The 14,444-nt window shown below is 47.2% G+C and overlaps 1 protein-coding gene across 1 annotated transcript; it reads right to left on the bottom strand.

Moving 5' to 3' along the window:
• Window positions 1-810: 810 nt before the first annotated feature.
• On the bottom strand, window positions 811-11,615 carry PPM1K (protein phosphatase, Mg2+/Mn2+ dependent, 1K). Its single transcript, XM_010152458.1, is given in 7 exon segments — window positions 811-1,008; window positions 1,485-1,619; window positions 2,613-2,757; window positions 3,268-3,433; window positions 10,529-10,629; window positions 11,198-11,471; window positions 11,474-11,615. Coding segments are annotated over 7 exon segments (1,095 nt in total). The 3' UTR covers window positions 811-876.
• Between the last annotated feature and the right edge of the window lie 2,829 nt (window positions 11,616-14,444).

Genomic DNA, 14,444 nt, shown 5'->3' with positions numbered 1-14,444 from the left:
TTTTTTTTAAAAAAAAAAAAAAAATTCAAGTGGATGAGTCTGTGGGTATCAAGAATGTGCAGCTTTGTCCTTTCTCGGTGCTCCTTGTCAAGCACTGGCTCACCAAAGAGAGGACAGTGCACAGGGCTGCTGCATGGTCCACAGAGACCGTACAGGCTTTGGACCCAGTGGAGAAACGTTCCCATCTGTCCAACAGCACGTGGCTCCAGCCTACTCCGTCTCCTTGGACGTGGAGGGTCACAGATGATGGCGGCAAGAGCATAAAGCCCTGCAGAGCAGCACTGTCTCAAGAAGTTGTTCAGCTACACCAAATGCCACTGGCATCAGAACCCAAACGCTTCTGAAACGTCTCCCTTATTTTTCACCCGCTCCTCCTGAAGCACAGGGGAGTTTGGGGTGGCTGCACAGCAGAGGAAGGCAACAAACCCGCTTTTTGTCTACCTAAGAACATTGTGCGTTTGTTCCCCCGTGCATTAACGTACAAAGAAGCCAGCACGTGGCTCAGAGACTGGGACTTGCGCAGCTGCCGGGTAACCGGGGGTCCTGGGCAATACATGTAGGTATGAAACGATTGTGCAGCGCCCCCGGCCTCACGTGAGAGCCCAGAGCCTCCTCTACGTGATGCAGAGCTGCTGGGACTACAAAGCCAGGGAAATAGCTGCCTCAGCGCCGACTGGAATAAATAAACACAGCCAAATGCGATCAGCCATAAGCAACAACGGGGCATTACGCACCGAGGGAACAGTGGCATCTTCTCTAACACTGGGAACAGAAGAGATGGACAAGACACTGAGTCAACCTACGAACAGATGGATGTGTTCTCCTGTAGCACACTGTGTCCAGATTACGGCAGGAAAAGATAGTTGTGGCAGGTCTTCATGCCCACCTCCCGCTGGAAGCAAAGCTGCGGCTGAAGGAGAAGTTGATCTCGCCGTTTTTGTACTTTCCCCACGCTCCAAACGGCACTATGACAACGGTGCTGTTGTCTTCGGTGCCAAACTGCATTGCCTGGGAGAAGAAACAAACTGTCAGCATCGTCGTCTTGCCGGAAAAGGAAGTAAATATCCTGCTCCACGTGGGACACTGTGCCCTGAGGACCAAGGCGTCCTTGCCCCTTCCCAGCCCTGATGCTGCACTCGGGTATGCCCCGGAGCTTTCCATAGGATATGCCACCATCCCGAGCCCTGTTGAGCAGCTGGCCGTATCTGTCTGTGCTGACGACACACTTGGCACAGGAATAAAGCACAGTTACGGCCCCAGGCAGTTCAGCGGATCATCGGCTAAGCAAGTTAATTGAAACGATGGCCGGCAAGGATGTGGCAAGACCCAGGGTAAGGAAAAGGCCAGCCGGTGGGAGCAGTGAGTGCCTCAGCCAGCACCATTCAACTGACCTGGATGTGTGGTGGTATGCTTGGTTTTAAAAGCATGAAACCAAACAAAAACCAACCGCAAGCACTTGTTGCCAAGAGACGCTGCGGCATTACCTGCTCCGTAACAACGTGGGCGGCTTCAGCAGGGTCATGGCACTGGTTAATGAAGTCGCAGATCTCCTGACTGTTCACCATGAAGTTAATGCCGTCGGTCGTAAGGACCAGGAAGCTGTCGTCCGCGTGGTGCAGCTGCAAACAAAGTACACAGCACGCACAACGATGGGGCGAGTGCCGCAAGGCAAAGCAACTGCCTCTCTGTCTTTACACCACACTGCAAAGCGCTTTTGCTGGGGGTGCTGCGTGCTCTCCTGCTTTCTGTGCAAGGACTGACTGGAACCCCCAAACCCTCAGCTAGCCAAGGCTGCCCTCGAGCGTATCCATCAGCCACACGGGCTGCCTTCCCTGTGCTGGAGGAGAGCATCTTAAAGTGCTTCCAGTTGTGGGAGGCAGCCCTCCAAGGCCAAACCACTGGATCCGTGCATTACCCAGTAAACAAAATGCTTCCTTGAACTGAGGATCTAAGGAAGATATGGTGGCACTGTGGTCATCTCCCCAAACCCCTCAGGCCTAGTGGGTGGCGTTTAATTAGTATCAACAGAATGTGAGCCGAGGGGAGAGCCTTCCTGCGAAGGCAACCGCGCTGAACACCTGCTGGGTGGTTGATTTGTTTTCTGGACAACTGGAGCTCTGGTAAGAAGCATGTGGCTGTCCCTCCCTCCTCCCTTCCTCCCACGTGTGCCAATGTCTGCATATTCTACTTTCTTCAGTGACAGCCCGTCCACGTCCCACTTAGTTCTCAGTGATGGTTTTATATCAGCATTAACCTCAAAATTATTCACTTGACCACAAGCCCCGACCAGACTAACACCTTTGTGTTTCGGTAGCGGCTATCACATGTTATCTTTCTTCCCTTATCTTATACAGTACTGTGAGAAACCGGATTTTGATGTTGATCTGGTTAAATTTAGTATCAGGGCCAAATTCTTTTCTGACCTGTTAGTGTTCATCTGAAGTGACTTCATTAGAATTGTTCTCTGGTGACTTCACCACAATTAAAAATCCACACCTGGCCACCAGGCTTGACGAGGGCATGTGCTGTGTGGGTACCGCCACCTGCGTGGAACACCTATGCTGCCCCTTAGTCCGACCGTTGCTGTCCCTGGGAACCAGGCCTTCTTTTACCTGAACCCTTTTTGTTTCTGGTTGGGCTATCACACCACTGTTTTTAAGATCCAAATCTCCTATGCTCCGCGTCATTGCAAGTCTACCGTTCACATGAGGTTGTCCCAAACTGTTCCAGGCAACGAAGCCACCGCACTTCCTAATCCTGTCCAGAGGGACAAAAAAAAACGGGAATGTGAGTTACAGCTTCGCACCGTTACCCCAACTCTATCTGCAACTCTTGTCACTAGCTGCTGATGTGGAATGGGGTGCGGAGGACCTAGGCTGGGGGTTGGCTTTTGCTGTCTGAAGGGATCCACGGGAGGGATGTGGCTTGGCTGGCCTGGGAACCGTAATGCATTGCTTCAGAGCTTGGCTCTGCTTGGTGCAGTCTTGGACAAGTCTGCACCACGTGGTCACAGCCCTGTGCCGAGTCCCAGCTATGCTATCTTACTGCTGTGACAGTTCGCACCCCTGCAGGGCTTTCCACATCTCCGGTCCTCTGCACGGAACCAAATGAATTCATTGGAGCTGTGGTGCTTTCTGTGGTGCAGCTCTGAGGTGCTCTTGGAGCATTATGTTTGACTCTCTGCTTTCTTCCAGGCCCAACCCAGCAGCAGAACACAAGCACACCCTGACCGTTCCCTGGGAAGCCACATCATCAGCCAACAGGTACCTTTCCTTCTCCTCCTTTCTTTCTGGAGTATGGTCGATGGTGAGCTTCATGGCCTTTCCCTTTCGACACAGCAGAGCACGACTGTCTCCCACACTTGCCACAACCAGCTCAATACCATCCCGGAGCAGAGCCACTGTTGCAGTGGTCCCAGAGTTGATCAGAGTTGCTACAAATGTCACATCAGAGAGAGAGGTTTTAGCATTGCCTCTACGCATGAGACCATTTACAACAGCAACTTTGTAAAATGAAGGCAACTTGTGCTCTACATTACCAGTAACTGCTTTCAAGTTTAAACTAAATCTACATATTAAAAACAGAGCAAACACGCATGCATGTAGGACCAGAGGGAGAGGGGAGGTGGAAGGGGTATTTCCGTGCAACAACATGGCTCCATGCAAAGAGGACAAGTGGAATAAAAGCCGTACCAGGTACAGTGGCTTTCCTTTGGCTCGTACAAATCGTTAACTCTGTCCCTCACCTCCCGTTACAGGTTACTGTCCTCACCCCTCGGCGCAGTGACTGCACAGGTAGCCCACCGTAAAGCCCTTCCCTTCTCTCAGGTGGTGAAGCAGGCAGTGGAGGAACAGTGATTTTACCTCCCTGTAGTCCGTCAGAAGGGAAACTCTAGATGGCTCCTTTACCACAGCCTGTGGGGTCCTCCCGCTGCTGTCAGAGTTGTTACCATCTCCCTCGGCTTCCCCCAGCCTTGCCCAGAGACGAAGGGTTCAGCCAGCAGGTCACTGGCTTTTTTTGGGAAGAGTGGCTGCTCCCTTCAGACCCTTCAGCGCAAAGGTGAAGCTGGATTCTGCCTTGTGCCTGCAAACCGCTGCGGTCAGCTGGCGGCGGCTCTCGGGGCAATCTGCCCAGGGCACTGGTGGGATCCCTGGACAGGGGTGTACAGTTACTGCCCAAAGGGCAAAATGGAGCCTGGGCTGCCATCTTCCTTCTCCTCCGGGGTAAGGGAGTGAGCTGAGCTGGCTGGGTTCAGGGGCCCAGTGGGATTAAATAGTGCAAGTAAACTTAAGGGCTTCTCATTTCAATTCCTACAGTGCTCTGGAAAAAGAAGTGCTTGAGAAGGAGAAATGCAAGTCTGCCTGTTTCAGAAAAGATCTGCAGCTTTATCTGGGGTGAAGGAAAGGCCACAAGAACTGTCCAGCTTTCTTTTTTGTTTACTTTTTGACAGGAGCAGCCCCATTTTACACTTAGTATCTTCCCTTCCTGCAAACTATGCAAAGGTAACCCAGTGAGAGGCGCCTGGAAGGCAGCGACTCCTGCCAGCTTGAGCCTTGACAGTAAAACACCTGGCCAGGACAGGCTGTTGCCCGGAACACACTTGCGTTCACAGCCACTGCAGATCCCTTTGACAGGACCTCCATAGGTCTCCCGTTTTTCCCATTTTCCCAGGTTTGAAAAGCAAGCCAGTGAGAGATGGGTTTGAGGCTAACTTAGGAAGGAGAATCCCCGGTTACATTCCCTTTTTCACGTGGTTAAAAATATTTCCACCACCGCTTCTCCAGAGCTCAGCTACGACGACATGCCCGCCTGTCTTGGGCCCCGCAGCCCCGACCCCAGGAAGGTGGGATGGATTTGAGACAGGACAGCGCGTCTGAGCCGGAGAAATGCCAGCCAGCCCCATCCCTGACCAGCTGCCAGCAAACTGCGCACGTGCAGCGCGGCCCTCTGCGTACCACTGGGACAGGAATGCGAGCGCTCTGGGATCTGGGCAGCCTCCTTCCCCAGCCCTGTGACGTCTCCGTGCCCCATAAGTTAAACAGGGTTGGGAGTGAATCGAAGTGCACGTAGCCCTGAAATATGCATTGAGCCTTGTTGTGCAGAGGAAGCAGTGAGTTGATGGACCCGAAAAAACTCAGAATACGGTCTAAACTAAGCTTGTGTTACTGTTTAAAACAGGTATTATTACTGCAGCGAGGACGGCAGTCCTGAGCATCGACCGTGGTGACCCAGGTCAACTCCTGGACTGCGTTACGGCTGCCATGCGGGTGACGAATCTGAAAGCTGTTCAAATGCCAGTAGCTTCTGAGTAAGGTAAGCTCTGACATCCTGTCTCTCATTCGAAGCAAGGACTAGTCCAGTGCAGGCTCACTTGGAGGCACACTATGCAAGTGAGATGCTAACGCGTAGCAGTGCGATTAGAAATTTTAGTAGAACCAGTAAAATACCTGTTTTAGCCAACAGTTAAAAGAAGTGAAGTGAAGAACCTACGTAAAACTACCTTTTCATTCCACAGAAAATACATATTATTTAGATGTTAAAACTAGTGCAGAATTGCTGCTACTCTCCCATTTCATTCCTTGGTTTTGGAACTATGCTGGCAAACACAGGCCGTCTCTGGAAAAGGTAAGCTCTCTAGTCTTAATTCAGAAGTGACTGGGAACATTTGACATTCAGGTGACTCTGCATCTTTCAAGTGCAAGCTCTCAAAGCCAAACGTGCCCCTATCACAAAATCAAGGGATGGCACTAAAGAACAAGTCAAGATATTGTCCAGAATTGTAGTAACGGCCATAGTGACTTGAGCTTCATATACACTTATTAGTTCAACAGCACACCTAGAAAAATAAATGCTGCTCACACTCTCTTCCTTGGAGCCAGTGTGTGATCTGGGTAGGAGTGCAGGAGCATGGATGTAGCTAGACCGCACACATGACGTCGTTTCCAGCACAGCTCAAAACCACAGGAATGACAACGGGATAACATTTCTGATGTTTCGCTACAACTGCTGCTAGGTTATTTACTAACATCAAAATACGTTGCATCAGCACATATACTGGTTTTAGCAATTAAAGAGTTTATTTTGGTTTCCTAACAATATCACTATAAAACTAAGATCTTTCAATAGGTTCTTAACACTCACTGGACAACTTTTACTGCAAGTCATCTCAACTAATGTGACAAAGAGGATGTGGAAACCTTCCAGTAGTCCAGGCTAGGAACCGCCGGACTCCTTCACCTGGGACAAAATTAAGCAGATCTCTCTTTCCACTGAAGCCCAGCATATAGTGTCCCGGGCCTCCAGTTCTAGAGCTGCTGACCAGGTACAGTGTCTGCCACAAATAACATGCACACAGAGGCAAATAGGAAATTCACCCAGGGACTTTGTTCAAACAAAACAAACCTGCAACACTGGAGATAAAAGAGTGAGGGCTGCAGAACAGGGGAAGCAGTCACTCTTGGGTTTGCCTGCGCTGGCTTTTGCAGGTAGTATAGGAAGCACTCGAGGCTTACCCACGCGTCTTTGGCCGCAGATAAATCAGCCTTGGTGTTTTTGAGGAATTGCCACCGTTCTCACCTTCTCACTAAAACTTTTTGACAAAACCAGTTTAAATTCAGCCAAAATAAAACCCTAAAATTTTCTTGGGGTTTTCCCCCACCCCACCCGCGGAGGTAAGTAACCAACCAGCAAATCCAGCAGAGAATTGTATCAATGCTAGAGGGCCACTCGTACTGGAAAAGATTAGCCACTCCAAAGAACACCTTCAGTACAGAATATCCTCAAGGCAATTTATTTATTTTTATATATATACTTATATATAACACAAAAATGGGGCATTCAAACTGGTGCCAGCTAAAATGGGGCCATCTTAAAGGCACTGAATAGAAGGATATGAATTGTTCTGACCCATCGGAAAATATGCAAAATAAACTCCCCTTTAATACAGTAATTAGTGTCTTCTAACTTGATTAGGTAATAATCAAGGGTCACGATAAAAAGGCTGCCTTTGCAACATTGCTGGGTTTAGGAAATATTTAGTACAGTTTCTGCAGCTCTCCCTTTTCTTCAGTGTTGCAGGTTAACATATTCAAAGAAACAAAAATCACGTTCGAATGGCAACTTAAACAAACAAAACCAAACCCCACTACTTTTTCAATTCCGTTATCTTTAAATAACTCTCGCTGTTTGCTCAGCATAAGAAGAGTCCAGGAGTGCCTTTCAAACACAGACACAGCAGTTAATACCTGGCTATGCTTTAGTAAGATGGCTATTCCAGAAGTGAGCGGCCAATGCGATTAGAGTTGGACGCACTGAACGTGGGGCTCGATGGCAAGTCTCCCTGTTGTTCTCTCCGAGTAGTGGATCGCAGTGAACAGAAGCGGTAGCAGTGCCTTGTAGGACTCCACTAGGCCAGGAGAGAGGGTTTGTCTTACATTTCTCCAGAGGGATGCTCAAATTTCCTCAAGCACATGATTCACTTCCTTACTTCTGACCTTGCTCAGCAAAGCTATTCAGCCTTCACATTTCAGTTTTTATGGCTAGCCAAAAATACCAGAAAACTGTCCATCTGTGTTAACAGTTTTGTGGACAATGACAAGTTTGTTGGATGTGAGTGTACTTTACTGTGTCCTGTACCTAAGTTCAGCAATGATTTAAAACACACATCTACTGTTTCTTTAACTGAAAGCTCACAGAAACTATTATGCTACGTGTTTTCCATCTATAATTTCAAATATTCTGTAATTGTAAAGTAACATCCAAAGGGCTGTGCCCTCGAAGACACAGCTAGCTGCTCCAATAAGGCACACCTCTAGTCCCGTTAACTTTGTGCCATTAGATGCAGGTTTTGCCCCTTAAGTAGTACTATAATAAGGCGTCAAACAAAATCCATGCAATTTTGGCTACAGGGTTTTGCCCCAGGACTTCTGTTCTTTCAGATGCCCAGGCACACGCTTCCAAAGCTGGTTGTGTGTTAGTAAAGACTTGGACATCCCGAACATACACTGTTTTTTGCAGATAAAGGAGTGAGCACTGGCAGGGTCATCTACCGGAGCAAGGCCAAGCTATTATTTTCTACTTTGTCAGCTGTGGCCAGGTTTCAGAAGGAGGTCAGTGTTGGGGAGCATCCAGCGTATCCCAGATACCCAGTGTTACACAACCAGCCGCCGTTTTCAAGATAATTTAGCAACAGTCTTGACTGTCACATCTAGAATAGCCACAGTTAATCAGAAATTCTGCTGGCAAACTGAATCAGTTTGGCAGGAAGCTTCTAACAAGGACACATCCCAAGCATTGAAATTTTATGTTACTTTCAAAACAGCAGCAACAAGAGAAATATCCACACCAAGCAGCCAACACAGCAGTGAATTATTTTAACACACAGATATGCAAAGAGTTCGATTTGTTCAGCTACCCGCGCTCGTCTTTTCACCCTGTTAGTCCACTCCTTGCCTTACGGGCTTGATTTTCAGCTGGGCAGTCGGCCAAGAGCACTGGGTACTTTTAGATCCGCCTGGCTCCTGCAAGAGCTTGCAAGTGCTCAGCCTACCTGAGAAACACTGAGTGCTGGCCGGAGTGTGGCCCTGTGGGTGTTTGACAAGGCTTTTGCCCTCTGTTTTGCTTGACCTCGAGCTTTTTTAATGAAGAGGGTTTGCCCAGTATCTGGGTAACCGTTACCTAAATTTGCTGGCATTTGCATTATATTTCATTAAGCAGCACCAGTTAGTTAAATGATACGAAAAAAATACTATAAGCAGTTCCAGAATGCTCAGCTTGCTGCATAACTTGTTATGCCAAATGTTACTGTTATCCAGGTCCGTAAGCCTCGTGTACCAAATGCTGTAATCCGAAACCGTTTTCAGAATAACTATAATATACCAAGTACAGTTCCCGATCCTCCTCCTCAAGGAGCTGCTCTGACACTTAACCGAGGTCACTTCCATGAGCCAATCCCAGAGCTGTTCTACTAACAGAGGGGCGGGAGGGGAACAGATCTTCACACTGGTGAAAATGAAAGGTCCTGATCCAGGGAAGCACGTAAGCCTGTACTCACATGCCTTCTTGAATCTGGGCTTTTAAGAGAACGTATTTGTAAGGACGCTCTTGGATAAAAAGCACATCTGCTCTACTGTTGGGTCTCTCATAAGCTCAGGTAAAACTCATCCCTTAGGTCAAAAGTGACTGGACTTTTTTACCACATCATTATTTTTTAAAGGATTTCAGTTTTTAAAAAGGGATATAATGGCAAAATGACCTTTTAATCTCCCTTTTTTAAGGGCTGCGTATCAGGACTTAAACATTTTTCCTGATACACCTGATAACTTAGCTTGTGCCAGGTAAGAGGAAGGGTGCGAATCCCTCGCAGCGCTGCAACAGTCAGGCTGCCTGTCCTGCCAGGAAACATCTGAGCCTACCTAGGTTCACCCAGCAGTTAAAGTGCAGGAAGCCACTCCATTACTTGACTGTATTCACTTGTTGCTTAAGAAAAGTAGCTTGAGAACACAGTTTCACTTCAGCCCCTTGAGGGATTGGTGGTTTGCAGTCTTTCTTGGAGAGAAAACTTTTACAGTTTCTGTTCTTCTGAAACCACCTCAGTCGTTTTGCCAGCACCTGCAGCAGCACTGGGACAGGTTTTTTGTTTGTCTTTTTATTTGTCTGGCGTTTCTTAAATTTTGGGGTTTTGGGGTTTGTTTTAAGATTGGCTAAACTGACTCTTAAAATTGTACCTCGTGACTAAGGAAACTGTGACAGACCTGGGACAGGCACCTCCACCTCCCTTCCCAAGTTACTCTCTATAAGCTTCCATTGCTGAACTGGAACTTCAGGTGTGCTTAGTCTGGAGGCATATTTACAAGAACATGATTCCCAGCCAGGACTAAGGAGTCTAAAAGGGCTGGTGCCAGCTTTACCACAGCCAACCTTGTCTTCCGCTTCGCTGCATTTTTACCCTTTGACACTCAGCTACTCCTGTGATTCTGTGTGTACAGAAGCAATATCAATCCTATTAATTCTGACATACGTTCCTCTCCAGGTGCAGCAGCCAAGTTAGAAAGGGGAACTTTTGACACTCTTGCTTTTAACCCACAGGAACAACAGCTTACAAAACAAACAACCAACCCACCCAAAAAAACCCAAACACCAAAAACCCTGACAAATAAAAACCAAACCAAAACCCTCCTCCAAATTTCTTACACCATGAAATTACGCTCCTTGCAAATCTGAATCACTCTTTGATAACTTGACAAACACTTTCCTTGACAGAGACACATTAAGAGCAATTCACTGACGATTATGCCAACATTCACATTAATAACTCCCCAGTAAATTAGATTTAGACTTTTTATAGCTTTTTCTTTTCAAGGAGGTAAAGCATAATTGTTTCATTTGCACTAAGTGATCAGAGCAAAATGCTACGTTAAGTAGAACTGCTTTCAAGCATTTTTCTGGACATCTTACTACAAAACTCCTGAGCAAATAAGAAAACCCCTTACTCTCTGTACCCATACAAGTAGAGTATTTTGTTACCTACCATCAGCAGACAGATTAGCATGCCTTTCATATGCTCTGTTTATTTCTAGAAAAGCTTTGTTCAAAACATCTTCCAAGTTCTCCTCTTGAGTGAGAAATTCTCTGGAAACAAACAAGCAAACTAAAGATTAAACTTCTTGCCAAGAAATACACATTTCGATCCATCTCTTCCATAGCCTTATCTCCCTCCTTGCATGCACTGAATAATGCTGGATTTCAGTGAAAATGTACTACGGTTTTACTAATGACCTGCACTGGGAGCATAATCCTGTAATTTTGCAAACAGATAAAATTCCTCTTCCAACACCCAGGGATGTAACGCAGATACAGAAGAGCGTAAGCAAGCCACAGGTCAGCGATCACAGTGACCCCATCTGAAAACAGGCAGTTCATGCCCTCTCTGCATTCCCAGTCCTCTCCTGGACTGTTTTCCTCTCTGGTCTTTGCAGGCTGGCTCAGTGGGGCAGGCACCACCCAGAATAAGAAGTTCATGGCATGCCCGCTGTAACGGACTGCACCAGCCCGGTGTTCCAGCTGTCGTTGGGCTGGGTGGCTATATAACCTAGGAAGATTAGCGACGCTGTAGGACCCACCAGTTCCCTTGCAGTCCTAAGGAAGGAATCTCTACTGTAACTCCTTCGACACGCAATCCCTTTTGGTGCACACTTACTTAATGTATTTCTCCATGTACTTATCACAGAAGTCTGCTGCTGCTGCCCCGCCATGTCCATCGTATACGGCAAAGTACAGGACATCCTCCGTCAGCTGAGCATAATCGAATCGGTCTTCATTTTCCTTACGCTTCCCGATATGGCTAGCACAGCCCACTTTGGCCAGGCTGACTTTCGGAATCGGCTTCCCATACTTTATGCTCGGGGGGAGGAGAATAGGTTCGTCAATGCGATTGTCCCAGATGCCAAAGGTGTCCCATGTGGTAGGTCGGCTGAAGAGCGGCGCTCAGAGGTGGAGCTGAAGCAGGCGGCTGTCGGACGCTTCTCGTCTTGCAAGAGACGGGATGTCACCACGGCTCTTCTTCTTACTTGGTACCCTCCGTTTCGTACCAAATTAATTAAAGTAGCTGTTGACATAACTTGTCTTCACAGAGATTTGTAGGAATAAAGATCAGCAATAAAAGATATGCAGCTGCTGGAATGTCTTCGAGGACAAAAACTGATCAGGAAACAAGAAGCACAGGAAGGGGAATTTTCAGTTACATCATTCAGGAAACAATGTCACCCTCAGAGCCCGCTAATCATGCACAGCACGGCACTGCCTAGAAGAAAGTACAGAGGGATTCGCATGACTCACCGAGAAACAATCCTACACCGACCAGCCCACATCTAATGGGGAGTGCTGCAGATAGAGCAAGGTAAGGCATTTCTGCTGGCCACCTGCATACCGATATCCTGAAGTTTCAAAGGCTGAAGAGGTGGTGATGGAGCAAATGAGAGTGATAATGACTTTGCTCCATGTCAGCTAAAATACAAATGTGTGAAAATGTGAGGTTGTGAAAAATGAGCTGATCATGCACACTCTTTGAACAGCTGCTGAAACATCTGCACTGCGGCTCCCGGGTGGAAGGTGGGAGAAATGTATTTGCTTAGATTTGAAGAGTTTTTCCCTCTGATATTTGGTTTTGTCACATTTACTGAGGACTTGAACACTACTTTTCAACACCGACTCGTGAATTGTGATGTTCTTAAGCTGTCTAAGAACCACCACTAAGAGTACACCTGTACACAACTGCACACACAAACCAGAACACCCACACAGCTCTTTGCTGGTTTGTCTGGCCTGGAGTTCTCTGCCACCTAACCCTGAAATGGGCTCCCTTGGCTAACAGTGGCAAGCAAGATCATCTAGCATGCTGAAAAATGTAGAAAAATTGGCTCTTTTAACCTTTTGTAGAATAACACACAACCTGATGAAAGTCCAGCAGGCTGGGATGCAGTTTGTAGTAAGTCCGTGTGGTTGCAGCAGAGTAATATGAACATGCCCATCAGATCACTCACTGTAACTAACTATACTAAATTTTAAGTGAGGGCACTTAAATTAATTGCTCAAAGTTTGCTGAGAGCAAAATTATGAGTGAAAGGTATTACATGCCATAATAAAGGAATTAAAAACATGCAGGCTTATGGTGAATGCCAAAGGAAAAAAAAAAAAACCCAACCACAAAACAAACCATAATCAAGCAGCAAAGTGCAACACATGTACCCCAGAGACGCTGCAGTTCTGGGCTGGAGTGCCTTGTCATTGTACTTTCCCCATGCCAATCACAGTTGCATCTGTAGATCTGAAATATGTATTAAAGCTACTTTTTTTTTTAATTACTAGACAAATCTGGGTGCTTGCAAAACCACACAGTCAAAGGTAACTTAATTAAGTGGTTGCTTTAGTAGAAAATGGCTGTGACACAGGCTTTTGGGAGGCTCCGTGAAACTTCCTGTTCACAGCTGAAGGCATGTTGCTCTAATGCTCTGGGTTTACCTTTCATGTGGTGCTCAGAAGAAGAAAGGTTTCTTTGGTTAGCACTCAGTAATGGTCAACTTGACAAAAGGCCGAAGGTGGGAATCGTTGCTGCGCCTGGCGAAGGCAGGCTAGGCCACCAGGCGAGTGGAACTGACCGCTTGGAATTTTAAAATTTTCCATTTTATTGCAGGGCAACAGAAACATCACATCCTTGTTTCAGTACATTTACAAGTATTTACAAACCCATCTACTTTCTTGGGTTGCTTTTCTTTTCTGTTACCCTTGACTCATGACAACAGTATGTTAACTTCCTTCTGTGAAACACAGCACGACCAGACTGAAAACCTGCCAATTAACTAAACCCACACGTGGTTTCGCTTCTGTCTGCTTGAAGGGAGAACATAGAGTGTTAGCTATATTTAGATTTTCTGTGATCCACAGCACAAATCAGAGGATTAATTCAAAATCCCAGGCTAATTAATGCATTTGTTCCCTATCAAATTCAATTCTCCAAAGGCTTTTTTTTTTTTTCCAGGCAAGTAAAAATACTGTTGACAGTTTGGCTTTTCAAGTGTCTCTGCCAGCCAGAAGTAGGAACCTGATCTTGAGTTTCTGTGATGTAAATAGTTATGCTTTCACAGTCAGGCGTGTAACAGTCTGTGCTTTCCTGACTGGTATGTTTGCAAACACAGGGCAAGCCTATCTGAGCAAACCAAGGCCGAGGTATTGGAAAGGGGGGCACTGGTGCTAAAGCCAAAGTCCAAGACAAACAGTTGTAGATGGAAATCTGCTTTGAGGTGCTCCATCCGATCCTGTTAACCTGTACACGTTTAATTTAAAGAAATTTAAGTTCCTGTAGGCAGACACAGAAATGCAATGCTTGAAGTGAGTGATTAAACAATGAGTATGGTGTCCCTTTTACAGGCTGGCTGCTTCTTGGCCGATGGAAATTTTCCAGTCTCAGAGAAGGGGAAAGGAAAAAAAAAAACCCGACCCAGAAACCAGGAAGAAAGAGAAGGCATGCCTGCTGTCCCAGGGGATTAAACACACTGAAAAAGGAATTGAAACATCTGATCAGGCACAGCGTGCTTGCCTTGCACGCTGTCCACACCCCCCAGCTGTGGGCAGCACTCGATGTTTCTGCATGCTGAGCTCATCTTAAACCAGAGGGGGTTTTAAATGACGGTATAATCTCAGCCCCTGCAGCAATTCGAAGAGGTTTGTGCTGCTATTTACTCATTACGGCTTAGTACCCGGCCGACTGACTGAGCTCGGGCGGGTTCATTCTGTGTCCCCGAACGCTGGGCAGCCCCGTTCGGCCGTTTCAGCCTCGGCAGAAGGAGCGAGGTAAGCAGCACCGCGCTCTTCTCTCACGCCCGCCCCTCCGCGCTGGGCGCGCTGTCTCGGCTGCGGTCCGGGTCCGGCCCTCCCGCCCGCGGCGGCAG

Source organism: Eurypyga helias, unplaced genomic scaffold (assembly GCF_000690775.1).
Source record: "Eurypyga helias isolate BGI_N326 unplaced genomic scaffold, ASM69077v1 scaffold36115, whole genome shotgun sequence".
Taxonomy (NCBI): domain Eukaryota; kingdom Metazoa; phylum Chordata; class Aves; order Eurypygiformes; family Eurypygidae; genus Eurypyga; species Eurypyga helias.
This window is presented reverse-complemented; position numbering and strand designations above follow the sequence as displayed.